The sequence below is a fragment of the Cervus elaphus genome, chromosome 25 (genome assembly GCF_910594005.1).
Source record: "Cervus elaphus chromosome 25, mCerEla1.1, whole genome shotgun sequence".
Taxonomy (NCBI): Eukaryota; Metazoa; Chordata; class Mammalia; order Artiodactyla; family Cervidae; genus Cervus; species Cervus elaphus.
Genome location: NC_057839.1, coordinates 33,649,421 through 33,666,723, shown reverse-complemented (window position 1 = coordinate 33,666,723; position 17,303 = coordinate 33,649,421). Strand labels below are relative to the sequence as shown.

The window sequence follows — 17,303 nt, the reverse complement described above, 5'->3', positions numbered from 1 at the left end:
TGCATATTAAAATTAAAAAAAATCTTGATTAATATTGAATGCTCCACAAGACAAAACAGCAACAACTCTACAGTTTTATAAAATTTTCTCAAATCTGAGATAAGAAATTGTTCAGATTTTTTAAATGGTTCTTTATTAATAATATACAAATATATATTTTAAAATTTACAAATTAGATAAAACACCTCCAAAGTTAGATATCATTTCTCACATACTCATTGTACACAAGTCATGTATATATATAATTTCTTGGTTTTCTAGTAATATTCTACCAATCACTTGAAATAATATCCGCAGGGTTTAATAATATATTGTACTAATTCCATTTTTCACCATTTAGAGTTTGATAGAAGATTGTCAATATCCTGAAGGATTTCAGAGGTTTTTTTCAATGCCACTGATACACTCTTTTCATTAACTTCTTTTAGCAAGGTTTCTGAAGATTTTGGTTGACAACAGTCCAAAGACTGTTCATTTTTCTTGTGAGAAATCTGGTTTAGGACACCACTATTCTCCAATAACACTAAGTTGCTTAGTTAAGGAGCTTTCCTCCTATACAGAAAACCTAGCCTTCATATTAAAATATTATTTTTCTATTGGGAGGAAGATCTCTTGGATTCATAATAAAGTTGGGACTTCAGAATTTATCGTCTATCCCTTATATAGATGAAGAAACTAGTTAGAATGTAAGAAGGGGAAAGGAAAAGACTATGTATGTCTGTATTTGGATTAAAGTTTGGTGACAGGGAGGAAATAAAAGAACTAAAATCTCAGTAACATTTCTTTAAGGGCTTCCAGGTAGCTAAGAATCTGCCTGCAATGCAGGAGACCGAGGTTTGATCCCTGAGTAGGGCAGATCCCCTGAAGGAAATGGCAACCACTCCAGTATTCTGGCTTGGGAAATCCCACGGACGGAGGAGCCTAGGGGGCTACAGTCCATGGGGTCGCAAAAGAGTTGAACATGACTTAGTGACTAAACATTTCTTTAAGTGATGAAGTGATTCGGGAATGAAAGGGAACAAAGTAGGGGTGAGAGGAATATGAACAATCTGTGTAGGGTATTTTTAAATAACTTAAAACATCTAGAGTGAAAATAAATGTGTCTGCTATTTCAGAGCTACTTTATTATTTGAATAGGATTATGGAAAAATAAGAGGGTAAAAGAAATTTAGATGAGTGGGGTAGAAATGCACAGAACAAAAGGTTTAACAACAAAAAGAAGTAGGAGTCCAGTCTAAGCTGGTAACAGAGGAAGTTCCTGAACTCACCTCCTCCCACAAACACACTGAATTTATGCTACATACAGAGCAATTCTCACTGTCAGAAATGCAGGAACTACCCAAGTGACTGCTATACACTGAATGAATAAGAAAACATCCACAATGAAAGAAATGGGTAAGAATGAGACAGGCGTTCACTATAAACCCCACCCTCAGCACAATAGCGGGGAATTCACAATTCCCAGCTTCACCCTGAGGAGTAAAGGGTTTGGACCCAAGATCTAATGCCTCAATTTTTTAAGACTTCCAAGTGTGGGACAGGCGCGTAAAACTCCTAGCTCTGAGCAGACACTCATCTCCCAATCTTTCCCTAAAAGCGGCCCATCTGCTGCTTTCAAAGCTTCTAGGACTTCCCTGGTGGTCCAGTGGCTAAGACGTCACTCTCCCAATGCAGAGGGGCCTGGGTTCCATCCCTTGTCAGGGAACTAGATCCCACATGCTGCAACTAAATATCCTACGTGCTGCAAAAAAGATCAAAGATCCTGCACGCTGCAACTAAGACCCAGCGCAGACAAATTTTTTAAAAGTTTCTAATTTAGCACACACCTATGGGCAGAGTATGATCCCCCCCAGAGGAAGGCTGGCAGATGATATCTCCATGTTCCTTCTCTGGCCTACTCTAGGTTGTTTCTGTCTCCCTGGAAGGAGCTTATACACAATAGAAAAGATCAATGAAAAAAAGCTGGCTTTGTTTTTTTTTGGGCAAAGATAAACAAAATGAACAAAACTTTAGCTAGACTTATCAAGAAAAAAAGAGAAATAAATTAGTGAAAGAGGAGAAATTACAACCAATATCATATAATACAAAGGATCATAATATACTATGAACAATTACAGACCAACATATTGGACAACTTAAAAGAAATGGATGGATTCCTAGAAACATACAACCCACCAAGAATGAATCCAGACCAACAGGTAGTAAGGAAATTGAATCAGTAATCAAACACCTCCCAACACAGATGGTTTCACTGGTGAATTCTACTAAATATTTAAACATGAATTAATACCAATCATTTCCAAAAAATAGAAGAGAAGAAAATACTTCAAAACTGATTTTATGAGGCCAGGATTACCCTGATAACCAGAACCAGATAAAGACACAAGAAAAGAAAATTACAGGCCAATATCCCTGATGAACACAGATGCAAAAGTCCTCAACAAAACATTAGCAAATTGAATAAAATTATATTAAAATGGTCATACACATGATCAAGCAGGATTTATTCCAGGGATACAGGGATGGTTCGACATATGAAAATATGATACACCACATGAAAAATGAAGGACAGAAGTCATATAATCTCAATAGATGCCGAAAAACACTCAACAAACTGGATATAGAGGCAACATACTTCAGCATAATAAAGATCATATATGATTATCCCACAGCTAATATAGTCAACAGTGAAAAGTATACCACAACCGAAGATCCTCATGATGCAGTGAAGATCCCATATGTTGCAACTAAGACCAGATGCAGCCAAATACATAGACATTTTTTAAAAATAAAATAAAAATAAAGTTTTTATATATATATAAAAGACATAATGAGTGTTGGTAAGGATGTGGAGAAAAGAGAACCACTGTGTACTTTGGTAGAAATATAAATTGGTACAGACACTGTGGAAAACAGTATGGGAGTTTCCTCAAAAAATTATAGACAGAACTACCATATGATCTAGCAATCGCACTTCTGGGTATATATATCCAAAAGAAATGAAAACAGTCTACAGAAGAGAGATCTGCACTCCTATGTTCACTTTAGCATTATTCATAGTAGTTAAAATATGGAAACAACCTATTGTTGTCCATTGTTGGATGAATGGATAAAGATGATTCCCACATATATACACACAGCCGTGAGAAAAGGCAATCCTGCCATCTGCAACAACATGGATGAACTTTGAAGGCATTTTGCTAAGTGAAATAAGTAGAGAAAGACAAGTATCAATACTATATGGTGTCCCTCATATGTAGAATTTTTTAAAAAGTCAAACTCATAGAAACACAATGCAGAGTAGTAGCTGCCAGGGGCTGGGTGGTGGGGGAAGAGGGAGAAGTTAGTAAAAGCATATAAACTTTCAGCTATAAGATGAATAAAGTCTGAGGATCTAAGGTATAACATGATGACTGTAGTTGATAATATTGTGCTGTATGACACTGAAGATGTTCTCATCCCTCTTGTCCCCAAGAAAAAGAGAGGCAGAAGATACGTGAAGTGATGCTTGGGTTAATTAACAAGATAGGGTGATCCTTTCACAATGCTATGCGTGTCAGGTCACTGTGATGTACTATTTAAATATGTTACAGTTTCTTCAATTATACCTCAATGAAGCTGAAATTAAAAAAAAAATAATAGTAAATAAAAGTCATACAGATTTTACAAAAGAAAGAAGTCAGAGACAGTTCTCAGTTATAATGTTAGAACATAATTATATAAGTGTGAAAGTCTCCACAGGCTAGCTTAAGCCTACAAGGGAAACAGAGAAATTATGCAGGACATTACATTATGCTTAAAGGATACAATTAAACTTCTGTATCTTTTCAAGTTCAGAAGCCACAGACCTGTGCCAAAAATAAAAAAAAAGGTTAATGCCAGTTGTCTGATTCTCTTATATCCACAATATTTCAAATAAGCATAGTTATTTTTTTCATAATGATTAGAATTTTTAACAGAGAAGAACCTAGAAATTAAGCATTCTCTTTATATTGACTTTAGCCACAGATCACCTTGACTCAACTGATAGTCTTTCATGAGTCAGGAGGGCTTCCCAGATAGTGCAGTGGTAAAGAACCTGGTTGCCAATGCAGAAGCTGCAGATTTGATCCCTGGCATGAAGATCCCCTGGAGGAGGAAGTGGCAGCCCACTCCAGTATTCTTGCCAGGAAAATTCCATGGACAGAGGAGTCTGGCGGGCTATAGTCCATGGGTTGCAATGAGTCGGACATGACTGAGTGACTGAGGGGATGCACCCAAGCATGAGTAAGGCAAGTGAATAGAAATCCTCCATCTCAAGGACTTCTGAACTCAGTGTAGAGGCTGGGAGGTAACGAGCCGTCCTGGTATAACTCGGTGCTGACCTGGCACACCTTCTACTTTCCTCCACAAGGTTTACTCAGACTTTAAAACCTACTAAAATCTCATCACTTCTACGACAGAAATGCTCTCTCCTTTGAATTCCTATACTGTTATGTTAATTAATCATAAACTTCTTTGTAATGCCTTTTCTTGAACTATTTACCTTTTTAATCTTCATACCTAGATAGTTTCTTTGGAGGAGAAGGAATCTTACAGTAAGACTTCATTTATATGGAACTTTTAGGGAATGGATGGTCTCTAGAGCTAATTTCTTATACAATTGAATTAGGTGTCCAAACATAACTGTTTTCTATTAAATTTCTTCTGGAATAGACTAATTATTTCATTGTTTTCTTAAGCGAAGTATACTAAACATTGCCTTCTCTTTGACTTGAAGGGTTAACATATGAATACTGACTCTTACCATGTTCCATAGAAACAGACACTGCGGCAACCAGTATTGAGTAGAGGGCTGAATGTATACAAATCCAGGAGAACCTTTTATGTGTATGTTGCCTTTTCCCTCATCACTAGGTGAAACATGAGCACTGGCACACAACTAGAAAATAGCATAACTGGACTAGCTCTCTGCAAAATTAATGAGGACATTCACGTCTAAAATATCTCTCTATTTAAGTCACTAGAAAAGTCTTTTCACAGTTCACAAAAGGGTATAAGACTTGTCTGCTTTACTGACTTTATTATATACAATGGACCATATACATCTTGTCAGCCTGCACTCTTTCCTTGTACTCCAGCCTATGGATGGAGAATAACAGAGCTCTATCATCATTTTAAGCATCTGTAGTAAAGATCTGGATGTGACTTACTCTAAAACCTGCTGACTCTTCATTATTGCAAAACACACACCCCCTCCACCCTTTCACACATGAGAAACATTTTCTGGGTGTAAGCAACAACACAAACTACCTTTAATGCTGTTGCTCATACGATAAGCCAATTTCTTATGAAATATTCTCCTATTTTTCGACAAGCATCCTTATTAAAAAGTTGAACCAGTAAGCTAATAATAGAAGTTGAATTGGAAAAAAAATACTGAAATACAATTTAGGTAGTTGTTTATTATGTGACCTCTTTTCTTCCTTCAACCCTTTCACTTTTATAAGACAAGAATCACAGTGCAGACGTCTTAGGCTTTGCGAGGGGAATGGAGCTGTTGCACACACTGTATTTCCCTTCCCCACTCCTCAATTTCTTGTCTCCCCTCTGCTCCGCATTGCTTCCACCCACAGCTGCTTTCACCAATCTGTACTTCTCTCAACTGCTCAATTCTCAGTTGGTTTTGACAGCTACCCTCTTCTAAGCTTTCATACAAAAAGGCTAACGTTTTACAAATTTTGACAGCTAGGCAATAATGAAGTAACCAATTTTATAGCCATGCACAATTTCCCTTTCTTCCCAACCATATTTTTTGCTAGCTACTGAGGCAACTTTTTTTGTGTGTGTGTGAAGCCTAAGCTTTTATTTTTATTTTTTTCATTTATTTATATTAGTTAGAGGCTAATTACTTTACAATATTGTAGTGGTTTTTGCCATACATTGGTATGAATCAGTCATGGATTTACATGTGTTCCCCATCCTGAACCTCCCTCCCACCTCCCTCCCCATCCCATCTCTCTGGGTCATCCTGGTTCACCAGCCCTGAGCACTTGTCTCATGCATCAAACCTGGACTGGCGATCTCTTTCACAATTGATAATATACATGTTTCAATGCTATTCACTCAGATCATCCCACCCTCGCCTTCTCCCACAAAGTCCAAAAGTTTGTTCTATACATCTGTGTCACTTTTCCTATCTTGCATATCGGGTTATCATTACCATCTTTCTAAATTCCATATATATGCATTAGTATACTGTATTGGTGTTTTTCTTTCTGGCTTACTTCACTCTGTATAATGGGCTCCAGTTTCATCCACCTCATTAGAACTGATTCAAATATATTCTTTTTAATAGCTGAGTAATATTCCATTGTGTATATGTGAGGCAACTTTTCTGTTCCTACATAGCTGAAGAGATGGACCAAAGCTGAATCCTTAAGATACCTGGATATTCAAATAACATCCACTGATTTGATTGTACCTCTTTCTCTAAGTAACTCGAAAATGTTATCACCTTAATGTTTATATTTTTCATCACACTATGCTAAGTACCTTACAACTTAGTTTATTTTTTGGCCACACCACGTGGCATGTGGGATCCTCCTCAGCAAGGGACTGAACCCACACACCCTGCAGTTGGAAGCATGGAGTCTTCCACTACTGGACAGCCAGGCAAGTCCACAACTTACTTAAATTTAAAGCTTCCTAAATTTTTCCTGGTATCCTTCTTTTGTAATATACCCACAGTGACACTAGCTTTCCTAAGGATCTTTCTTCTTGTCATTTTTTTCCCATATAGGAACTTACAGTTCTGTGAAGTCTGTATTCCCCTTGTAAGATCTATTCCTATCCATCACGGTCACACTACACCCAAAAGACAAGTGTCTGCTCCACAAAAACTTCTGTTTCCACAAGCCAAAATATCCTTTTTCATTTCTACACTTGCTTCCTCTCTAAATGTCTTAACTCCTTCAAAGCCCAGTTCCAGTCCTCTGCACACAGGAGGGACTGAAATCTTGCTTTATTTGTTGATTTGTCAATTAATTTGACAGAGACAATTAATAGAAATTATTTAAAAATCAAGTTTTTCTGAAAGCTTGTTAGTCAACATTTTATTTCCTTTAATATTACTAAAATATATATACAAAAAAACCTCCTCTAAATTTTTCTATAAAGTATCCAGGATGAACTTTTTACACTAAAAGAGTCACCCATTTTGATATGAAGTTTTCAATGCAGTTTTCTGATCTTTAGATGAAACATATTATGATGAAATGTAATAAATGAGATATCCAATTAAATATAATTATTGTCAAGATTTAAGCTATCAAAAAAAAAAATCAAACTGGTTAAATATATTTAACTAAGAGAAAGTTTTCTTGGGAAGAAGAGTCAGTTTACCATTTAACATTTTAATAACTGAGGATTAGTTGGCTCTTCTACACTGATTAAGTTTAAAATAAATATAAATACCAGCTTTCTTCAGGAACAGAAGATGAAGGATGTATGGGTATTTCTTGTTGACTAATCTGGGTCAGCCTTCTGCACCATGATATTACTGTTGTCACATACCTAGGTTGAACACATTAAGAGAGGTTTAAAAAATGAAAATGTAGAATATTTATAAAAATCTTCAAAAAATTGTAAAAATTATTAATTTGGGGAAAAATTCTAAAGTAGGGCTATTTGGAAAATTTTTTTCATTGGTAAAAGAAAAAGGCCAGTTTTTCTCATTCATTAGAAATGATTTACATTCATGATTAATAAAAACGAGATTTAAGAAACAGAACAAAGGTAACATTTAGAGTTCATTCAAAGTTCAAATGCCTAAATTCTCCTTTTAGTTTCTAAAGTAAAATGAGGTTCATTAAATTTTATCACGAAAATATCTCTACATATATCATGAAGTGAGCATTTGCTTTCTAAAATTTAAACCAGAACACACCTAGTAACACACACACACATTCATAATTATATATAACTCACTGGATTACAAAGTATCAAGTTCAATAAAATGAATGATCTGGAATAACTGGCTGAAATAAACAGTATGCTTGCTAAATACAAATTTGCTTATCTTTTGAGGCAAATTATTCAAACTACCAATAAATGTTGGAGCATTTAAATTAAAATGCAATAAATCCCAACAGGAAAATAAATTAAGAGGTAAAACAGCAGTTGTTTTGTGAGGATCCTCAAGTAAAATTGCTAACATGTCAAGAACATCACAAGAAGAATGATTATTATAACAAATTCCATAAGCCAAAAAAGAAAAAGCACACTCATGAAAAAGCTGATTTCAATAATCTTCTCAATTAAAAAAAATTAATTAATTTGTTTATTTGCTCTTAGTTTGCAGCATGTGGGTTCTAGTTCCCTGACCAGGTATCAAACCCAGGTCCCCTGCATTGGAAGCACAGAGCCTTAGCCACTGGACCACCATGGAAACCCTAATCTTCTCCATTTTAAGAATAAGCATCAGCTAGTTTATTTCTCTTTATAGAAATATACGTAAGTTTAGCTATTTGTGGCTGTAAACTTTATTTCAAATCGGTTAGGGGATTAACAGGCTTCCCAGGTGGCGTAGCGGTTAAGAATCCACCTGCCAATGCAGGAGATGCAGAAGACATGGGTTAGATCCCTGGGTTGGGAAGATCCTCAGGAGTAGGATATAGCAACCCACTTCAGTATTCTTGTCTGGAAAATTCCAAGGACAGAGGAGTCTGGAAGGTTACAGTCCATGGGGTTGCAAAGAGTCGGACACGACTGAGCATGCACACACTAGGGGATTAATTACTTAATTCGTTAACACAGCTGACCACAGTCCAACCTCCACAGCAAGCCAGTTATAACATATTTATTTCGAAAAATCACTAGAATACAAATGGAAATGATTAAAGCTGACCTGATCTATTTAGTTATGCTAGAGGACAATATAATTGTAAATTCTGAAACCTGGTGAAATGACTTCAAGCCACATGGAAAAACTAAAAGTATATATATAACATTTAAATGTTTATATGCTTCCTCTTGGTTTAAAACTAAGTTAAATAATATAAATGCGTCCTCCATCTAAAAGGAAGTTATTTACTAACATGAAGTTATTTTTTAAAATTACTTTTCAGTACCTTTCATATGGTCTGGGATGTTGAACTTGAATTAACTGATTTTGTCCATCAGGAAAAGTTAACTTACACCAACCTAAGGTGAGACCTTGATTTACCTGAAGAAACAAGGAAGAAAGGTAAGTTTTATTATTCCAGAACTGAAAAAAAAATAAAAGAGAGATTTCAACCTGAAGTATAATTACCTGTCTCTTTTCAATAAAAGAGCTGAAATTCCAATTCAGGGTTAAAGTAATGCCATCTAAAAAGATAGCATGTACTTTGTCATCTGAGTACGCAAGAAATCTTCCCACGCCAGGCATGAAGGATTCTCTCAAAAGCAAAGGCAGTACACTGCTGTCATTTATCCCAGGTACCTAAAACCAGACAATAAAAACAGTAAGAAATAGAGTTATACACTAACAAGACTGAAATGATGAATTAACTAACTCTGAGGCAACTTCAGATTCTCATTTAGAAGTTTAATATTGCAGAATCCTTAGGCATGTTCTGACTTTTCCAGAAGTGGCTATCCAAGAGTCCATTATAAGCAGATTAAGTTCTAGTATCTTTGGAAAGTCACCATTCTGCTAAACTTTACATAGAAAATAGACAAAGAATAGGAACTACAGCAACATAGAGATTTATAATCAAAGTAGTATAAATACAGAAATCAAGGTCTGAGAATCACTTCCTCCAAGTCAACATTAAAAAAAAAAAAAACTTACTTTTACAGTTACGAACATAGAGTAGTGTAATATGTTTTAAAAGAACTATGTTTTTACATACTTCAAATCCAATCAAGTCCCCCGCCCTTCCCCCTCTACTAAGAAAAAAGAAACAAAAACAAACTACATACAGTAAAAGCATAATACAACAGACCAATTTTGTAGTGTTTATTAAGTGGATTTTTTAATAAACCAGTATTAATGTGACAAAGAATTTCTCACATGACTTGGATGAAAGTAATTTGAACTTATAAGTATGTACACAAATAACAAAATGATTAAAAATATCTTGCTTTTAAAATAAGATACCATTTTCCAGCAGCATATACGATAGTTATGGCTTAAAGAGAGCCTCATCTTGGCACAATGCTGAAGAATTCTGTGAACAAGAAAAATACTTAGACATTTGCAAATATGGTCGTTTTCCAATTCTAGCAACCCATGCTCACTGCTATACAACTTGAGGCAAGTAACTCATTTCCACAAAAATATGTTTGGACCTCTTTTCTTCCTTAAGCCCCTAAAAGGGAACTACCACTATTGCTTCTCTTTGTGCTAATCTTACACAGTTAAGGTTATTCCTCTAATTTTTGGCAATGAAAAGAATCCAAATGGAGGGAATTTTCAGAATTTGCTCTTTTTAAGAAGTGACAGACGCACAGCACACGGAGTTGGTGATGGACAGGGAGGCCTGGCGTGCTGCGATTCACGGGGTTGCAAAGAGTCGGACACGACTGAGCGACTGAACTGAACTGAAGGGTGGTGGGGATGTGAATCAACTGTCCCTGGAAAATCAAATGACCAATTCTGCTCCTTCAAATCTACTTTGGAAGTTGCTTAGACTTAAGTCTATAAAAACAATTTAGTTGAACAATCCACTTTCATCCCTCTAGGCACCACAGATTGATTAATTAATTAAAAAACACATGAGCCAGAGAACCAAACTACAGTTTGTCTTCCGTGCACTCTCAGAAATCAAGATCACTTCTAGGACAATAAAGAAGTATGATAATTTAAAAGTATCATCACACCTTCAGCTTGATACCAAGGAACGATAATGACGCCACACGTGCCCAGAGAAAAGGCACATGTTTCCTAGAAACATATGGATATTTCTCCATATTTAACTTCAAAGCCAGAAGTACTCTTATAGTGACATGGTGAACACTTTATTTTATAAATGATGAGAAAAGAAAAGCTGACAGATTTTACTAAAGACATTTCTATTATACCTACCAATTCTTAACCTTATCCTAAGCACTAGAAAATGCATCATGTTTCTCAGACACACAACACTGAATTCAGTTGAACGGGAAGCACTTACCTGGTTGCCTGTTTAATTAGAGAACACACAGAAAATGGATTTCCTGGCCTATCCGGAGGAAGGTTATTTACTGAGTAAGTTTTCTCTTCTCTCTGAAAATTAGTTTAAAATTAATAAAAAAAAAAAAAACAACAACGAAAACCAAAAACCTCAGTAATAAAATTTGGCCATTATAACTTAGCTATTTTTTTCTTGAAATATTTATCTACATAGTGACAAGGCAAGCAGTTATTTTAACTTAATCAAAAGTCCATAAAAGGTAAATTTTAAAGGTATTTTGTGATGCTTTTCTACTTTCCCAATTTTTTTAAAGTCTAAAATTCTGCCTATCAAAAGTCATCCTATATAAAAATTAGTCTAATAGCCTATAACTTACTGCTCAGTTTAAATCTTGGCTATAGTCAAATTAACAAACTAATTTCCCTGTGCATTAATAGGAAACCTACTACATAAGTGCCTCAACAGCCTATAATTTACTGCTCAATTTAAATCTTGGCTATACTCAAATTAACAAACTAATTTCCCTGTGCATTAATAGGAAACCTACTATATAAGTGCCCTTTTCTCTTTAGATATACCCAAAAGGCTACTGTATACCCAAAGATATACCCGAAAGGCTTACAGAACTATTTTAATTGAATGAATATATCATTTTGTCATTAAAATTTTTTTTTAATTTATTCGGTTGAACCAGGTCTGTGTCGCTGCAGGCAGGATCTTTAGTTGCAGCATGTGTGATCTAGTTCCCTGACCAGGGATCAAACTGCACTGGGAACACAGGAGTCTTAGCTACTGGACCACCAGAGAAGTTCCCATTTTGTTGTATTTTATTAGTGGAAGAACAACTGCTTGTTTGTGTAAGATGATATTATTATTTACAGGCTCAACTTCTTGAATTAGAAAAAAAAATGTTTTTTGTTACTCCTTTGAATAAAGAACTATCACAACAGCAACAAGTAACATTTATTAAACAGATACTATGTGCTGGGTGCTATGCAATGTAGTTTGCAAAGGAGTATCTTATTTACTCCTCAAAAAAATCATGAGGGATATGAACCTAATGCTGGAGGGCGAAGTAGCAGTAGAGATCTGAACTGAACCACAAGTGAATGTAGCTCATAGCTTACTATCAGTGATAGAAGATGGGCTTTGAAGTCAGACAGAGCTGGATTCATTTCACAGGTGTGCCACTCACTAAACTACAATGATGGGCAGGTTAGACAAACTTTTGTAAGCCTCAGTGCCCACAACCTATGAAATGGGAATACTACCTACAATCCAGATTGTCCCAAGGATTAATGAAATAATGCATTTACAAAGCACCTGGGACAGAATTTAGTCTATAGTAGGCAGGCAAAAAACAGTCTCTCCTCATTTATCCTGGACTATAGACTCGAGTATCCAAGTCTCTACTGGATATCACAAAGACATTTCAGCTTCAACATGTCAAAAATGAAATTACCTTCACTTCAAAATCTGCATTTTTTCCCTGCTTCTTGGTTTTCATTATAATTTCAATAGTTTTATACTGAATGTTGGTCTGCCCAGCTAGAATGGAGCTCCGTGAAGGCAGGGGCTTTATCTGTTTGCTGACTTCAGTATGTGCTGTGCTTAGTCGCTCAGCCACGTCTGCCTCTGGATTGCAGCCCGCCAGGCTCCTCTGTCCATGGGGATTCTCCAGGCAAGAACACTGGAGTGGGTTTCCACGCCCTCCTCCAGGGATCTGCCCAACCTCAGCATCTATTAGCACAGTGTGCTAAGGCACACGGTAGGCACTCAAAATATCGCCCTTCAATTATTTACGTTTTTCTCTGTTGGATACTGAGTCCCTTGAAGGTACTTATCTTTCCCACTGCTCTATTTCATCAATTCTAAAATGCTTATTTTTCACAATTCAACCTCTCGGAAATAAAGACACATATTATAATTATGAGTTTCTTACAACTGCTATCATGAAGATGGGAACGAGATATAATAGAATTTAAATCTTTTATGGACATCTCTTGGTAAGACCAAAAAGGGCCGTCATCAGTACACTTTAGGCTTAACAAGTTTTTTATTTAATCTAGTGCCTGGTACCCATACTCATTGATTAATTCAATAACTTGGCATTATTTTCAACTCCCTCCTCATCTCCAATATCCCATCAGTCCTTAATATTTCTTGGGTCCATTCTTATCTTTCCATTCTCAGGACCACTGTCCGGCCCTCACACTTTCTTGTCTGCACTACAACAATTGTCTTCTAACTGGTTCTATATCTTGAAGTGCACCTCTTCCTCACCTCAGTGCATCTTCCTCTGAACACATCTAACAAAAACAGGATGTCACTTCCCTCCTTAAATCCTTCAGAGGCTCTCCAAAAGCAATGCCCCATTTATAAACTGGCCTACCTTAGGGTCCAAGCTCTTCTCTGGACATTTCCCCTACCATCCTACCTGTTTTAGTCTACTACAACCTACCACAGCATTTCATTTCTTTCAGTACTCAATACCTGCCCCCAGCCTCTAGCCTCCACTTAAATGGCATTTATCTACCGTTCTATGCACTAAAAAAATAGTGTGTTAAACAAGACAAGGGTTACCTCTTGGTGGGTAAGTTAGTAAACAAACATCAATCAATATGAAAATGTCACAATACTAAATGTCCCAAGAAGAAAAAAGAGGAAGGTGTTAGCAGTAGCTTCTTTAATTTGGACAGTCAGGAAAAGCTTCCTTAAGGTGACTCTTAAATAGAAATTATAATGACAGGAAGCCAGACAGACAGAAATCAGCAAAAACAGTGTTCCCTTAGCTATATGCTCCTCAAACTCTGCCCTCTTCTGTATAACTCCTTTAGAATGATAAACCCTAGCTTAGCAGAGACTTCCTCCAGAACGCTTTTCTGGAGCCTTGGAAACTGGTCAGGTACCCCTCCTTAAGTGGTCGCAAAGCACCAAGGTTTTCTCTCTATGGAAGCACTTACATTGTAAGTTCCTGTCAATCTTTCCTCTTTAATTTTTAAATTATATAAGCAATGATACATTATTATATTTTGAGAGGGGGAGAGGGAAAGAGTTAAAAAATACAAAATTTAAGTCCCTCCTGACTTCTCCCTCACAAAATCCCAGACTCCTCACCAAAAGTAACCACTTCAGTTTTTTTATCTCCCCAGATCTTTCCCTGTGTTATATATACAGTAATATAATTGGGTTTGGAGTTTGGTTTTTGTTCTTTTTGCAAAAGATATCATTGTACATGCTTTTTTCTTTCTTTTTGGCCACTCCACGTGGCTTGTGGGATCTTAGTTCCCTGATCACCAGGGATTAAACCCAGGTCGACAGCAGTGAAAGCACAGTCTTAACCACTGGACCACCAGGGAATCCCTGTACATGTTCTTATGTAACTTTTTTTTTTTTTCACTCAACAGCGTCTTGGAGATCTTTCAATTTCTTGTCTTTCTACGTGTCTACATCTTCCTCATTCCTTTAAATGGCTCTGTGGCATTCCCACGATCTGCCAACCATAGCTTAGTTCACTGTTTTCCTACTGATGAACATTTAGATCGCTTCCAGTGTTCTGCTACTGCAAACAAGACCACAGTCCACATCCTTGGCCATGCTTCTCCGAATGTATGTGCTAATATTTTTCTAGGATAGATGTCTAAGAAGAATTTCTAGCCAATTTCACTTAATATTATCAAGTTGGCCCTCATGAAGGCTGTAAATTGATTGAGGAGAGCACCCCTTTTCACATACCTTTGCTAGCAGTGGATATTATCAACCTTTTGACAATTTGATGAGTGAAAAATGTTATATCATTGTTATCTTAATTTGCATTACTTTGATGCAAGTAGTAAAGTTGAACATGTTTTCAAATACTATGGGTTACACAGCACAACCATTCTTATCCTTTACTCATTTTCTATTAGGTTTTTTTTTTTTTTTCCAGTCTTATACTTAGCCTTTTAATCCATCTGGAATTTATTTTGGAGTGTGCATTCAAGTAAGGAACAAACAATTTTACTCCAAAAGGAAAGCCAACTGTTTCTAGATCTTTTCACTCAAGTAGACAGAGAAGAGTGAATGTGTTGTACACAGGGGTCTGAGATGTGAACCCAAAGCAGTCCACCACAAAGGCACAACTTGTCTCCAAGTTCTGTTTTATCCCCAAAACACATGCTGCTATTCCATGATACATTTGCTTCATTATAAAAATTATCAGCCCCTCCCTATGGTACCTTTGAGTAAAACTGAAGCTCCAGGAAGATATTCTGTATTTATCATGTAGTTTTTTGAACTCTGACAGACGGAAGTCAGCAGTGTAGATATTTATGCATACCACTCTATTTGCCTGTTTGTTATCTCACGCACTACATGTGCACATATGCACACACACATACTACTGGTCATGATTTTATCTCATCTGCCCGTTTGCCTACTGACTGACCACTAGACTGTGGACTCTTGAGGACAGGAGCTCTTTGTCTCTACCCAGTACTTAGAAGTGTCCTGTCTTTGAAAATTCAATTAGTATTTACTGAATAAATAAATACTTTCCTATAAATAGACTTCAGGAGGGACTCTGCTCTAATATATAGTAAAATATTTATGAATGAAATGATTTGAGGTATTTACTTAAAAATAAACAGGGAGTAGAAGGGGCAGCGGGAAGTACAGATGGAACATGCTGGGTAATGGGTCATGAAGGTCAGTTACACTTGTCTTTCTACTTCTGCATATATTTGAAATTTTCCCTAGTTTAAAAAAAAAAATTTTGCTGAAGTGTTAAGTCTCCTCCCTAGCAATCTAACCACTCAAATATGCCACTCTGTAATAGAGACAGAAAACATATTATATTCCATCCTGCAAAGCAAAGCTGTGTGATACTATGGTGACCCTTATAAAAGGGTGGATTTCAAGTGTCAGACTGGGGACAAGTAAATTTAGATTATTAACAAAATTTCCACATGATTATATTTTGGTCTGATATATTAAATATATCATGTTGTGTTTTTAGTGTTTTCAGTGACAGAACAATTCTGTTCAACTTCCTAATTGTATATAAAGATTTAAGAGTTAAGAAGTGTTTTAAATACCTGTGGTGGGGGAAAAAAACAATGTGCTTCTTAATGTGCAAATATTAATTCAAAGAAGTATCTGTCCGTCCATCCTAAGTTGTGTCCAACTCTTTGCAACCCCATGGACTGCAGCCCACCAGCTCTCCAGGCAAGAATAATGGAGTGGGTTGCCATTTCCTTCTCCAGGGGATCTTCCTGACCCAGGGATCGAACCTGCGTCTCTTATGTCTCCTGTACTGGCAGATGGGTTCTTTAACCACTAGCACCATCTGGGGAGCCCTCAAAGAAGTATACTGATTCAAATATCACTAGTTTCAGTGTTTCCATTTGATGAGGTCTATGACAGAAGAAGTACTGGCAGTAAAATTATATTAATTCCCTAGACTAAGAAGTAGTAGCAAGAAATGTTATAAAAGATCAAAGTTCCCATATATGTATTCAGAATTATTTGGAAACAGCTATCTATCAAAAATCTTCTTGGACCTCTCTGGTGGTCCAGTGATTAAGACCCCTTGTTTCCACTGCAGGGGGCAGGGATTCAATCCATGTTTGGGGAAGTTTCCCATGCACACACTGTGGCCAAAAAGAAAAAAAAAAATCTTCTTGATCTTATTGTCAACATACCTCTTCTGATTCTTCTTGAACGGAATAATATGTAAAATAGTTCCCCAAATAAGCTCCTTCTGATTTGAAAACAGATCCATCTCCAGGATAAATCTCTATTGAGTTCATATGTTTATGGGTAAGTCTAGGAAAAAGAAATAATCATTAAAAAATTTTTTTCTTATTGAGATTAAAACATACATGAAGGCAGTTTATAGAAGTCAGGCATCTTATCATCCTGGTATCCCATTGACAGTCATAGTGGCTGGCACAGTAAAGTCACCAAAGCAATGCCTACTGTATAGGAGTTAAATATGACAACTCTAGAACCTAAAAATAATATTATTCTGTAATAATGAAACTAGCAGAATCAATACCTGATGAATGAGATTAGCTATGTGTAAATGGAGCCACCCTATAAGAAGGTGACTGACTGTACCTGGAACAGCCAGGTACAGTAAAGGTATTGGGTATATAATGTATAAAAACTCTAGCCAAGTCAATT

General features: G+C 36.3%; 1 protein-coding gene across 5 annotated transcripts in view; it reads right to left on the bottom strand.

Annotated features, from left to right (window-relative positions):
• Nucleotides 1-110: 110 nt before the first annotated feature.
• C25H5orf34 (chromosome 25 C5orf34 homolog) overlaps nucleotides 111-17,303 on the bottom strand; it is a 30,508-nt gene continuing 13,315 nt past the window's right edge. For all 5 annotated transcript variants that reach the window (XM_043887344.1, XM_043887345.1, XM_043887346.1 and 2 more), the window contains 8 exons: nucleotides 16,820-16,943; nucleotides 11,139-11,230; nucleotides 10,124-10,193; nucleotides 9,293-9,463; nucleotides 9,111-9,205; nucleotides 7,456-7,554; nucleotides 3,808-3,848; nucleotides 111-523 (listed from right to left, as the gene is read on the bottom strand). In XM_043887344.1, the coding sequence (XP_043743279.1) occupies nucleotides 330-523; nucleotides 3,808-3,848; nucleotides 7,456-7,554; nucleotides 9,111-9,205; nucleotides 9,293-9,463; nucleotides 10,124-10,193; nucleotides 11,139-11,230; nucleotides 16,820-16,943 (886 nt within the window). In that variant the 3' untranslated portion in view covers nucleotides 111-329. The remainder of the gene's footprint in view (nucleotides 524-3,807; nucleotides 3,849-7,455; nucleotides 7,555-9,110; nucleotides 9,206-9,292; nucleotides 9,464-10,123; nucleotides 10,194-11,138; nucleotides 11,231-16,819; nucleotides 16,944-17,303) is intronic.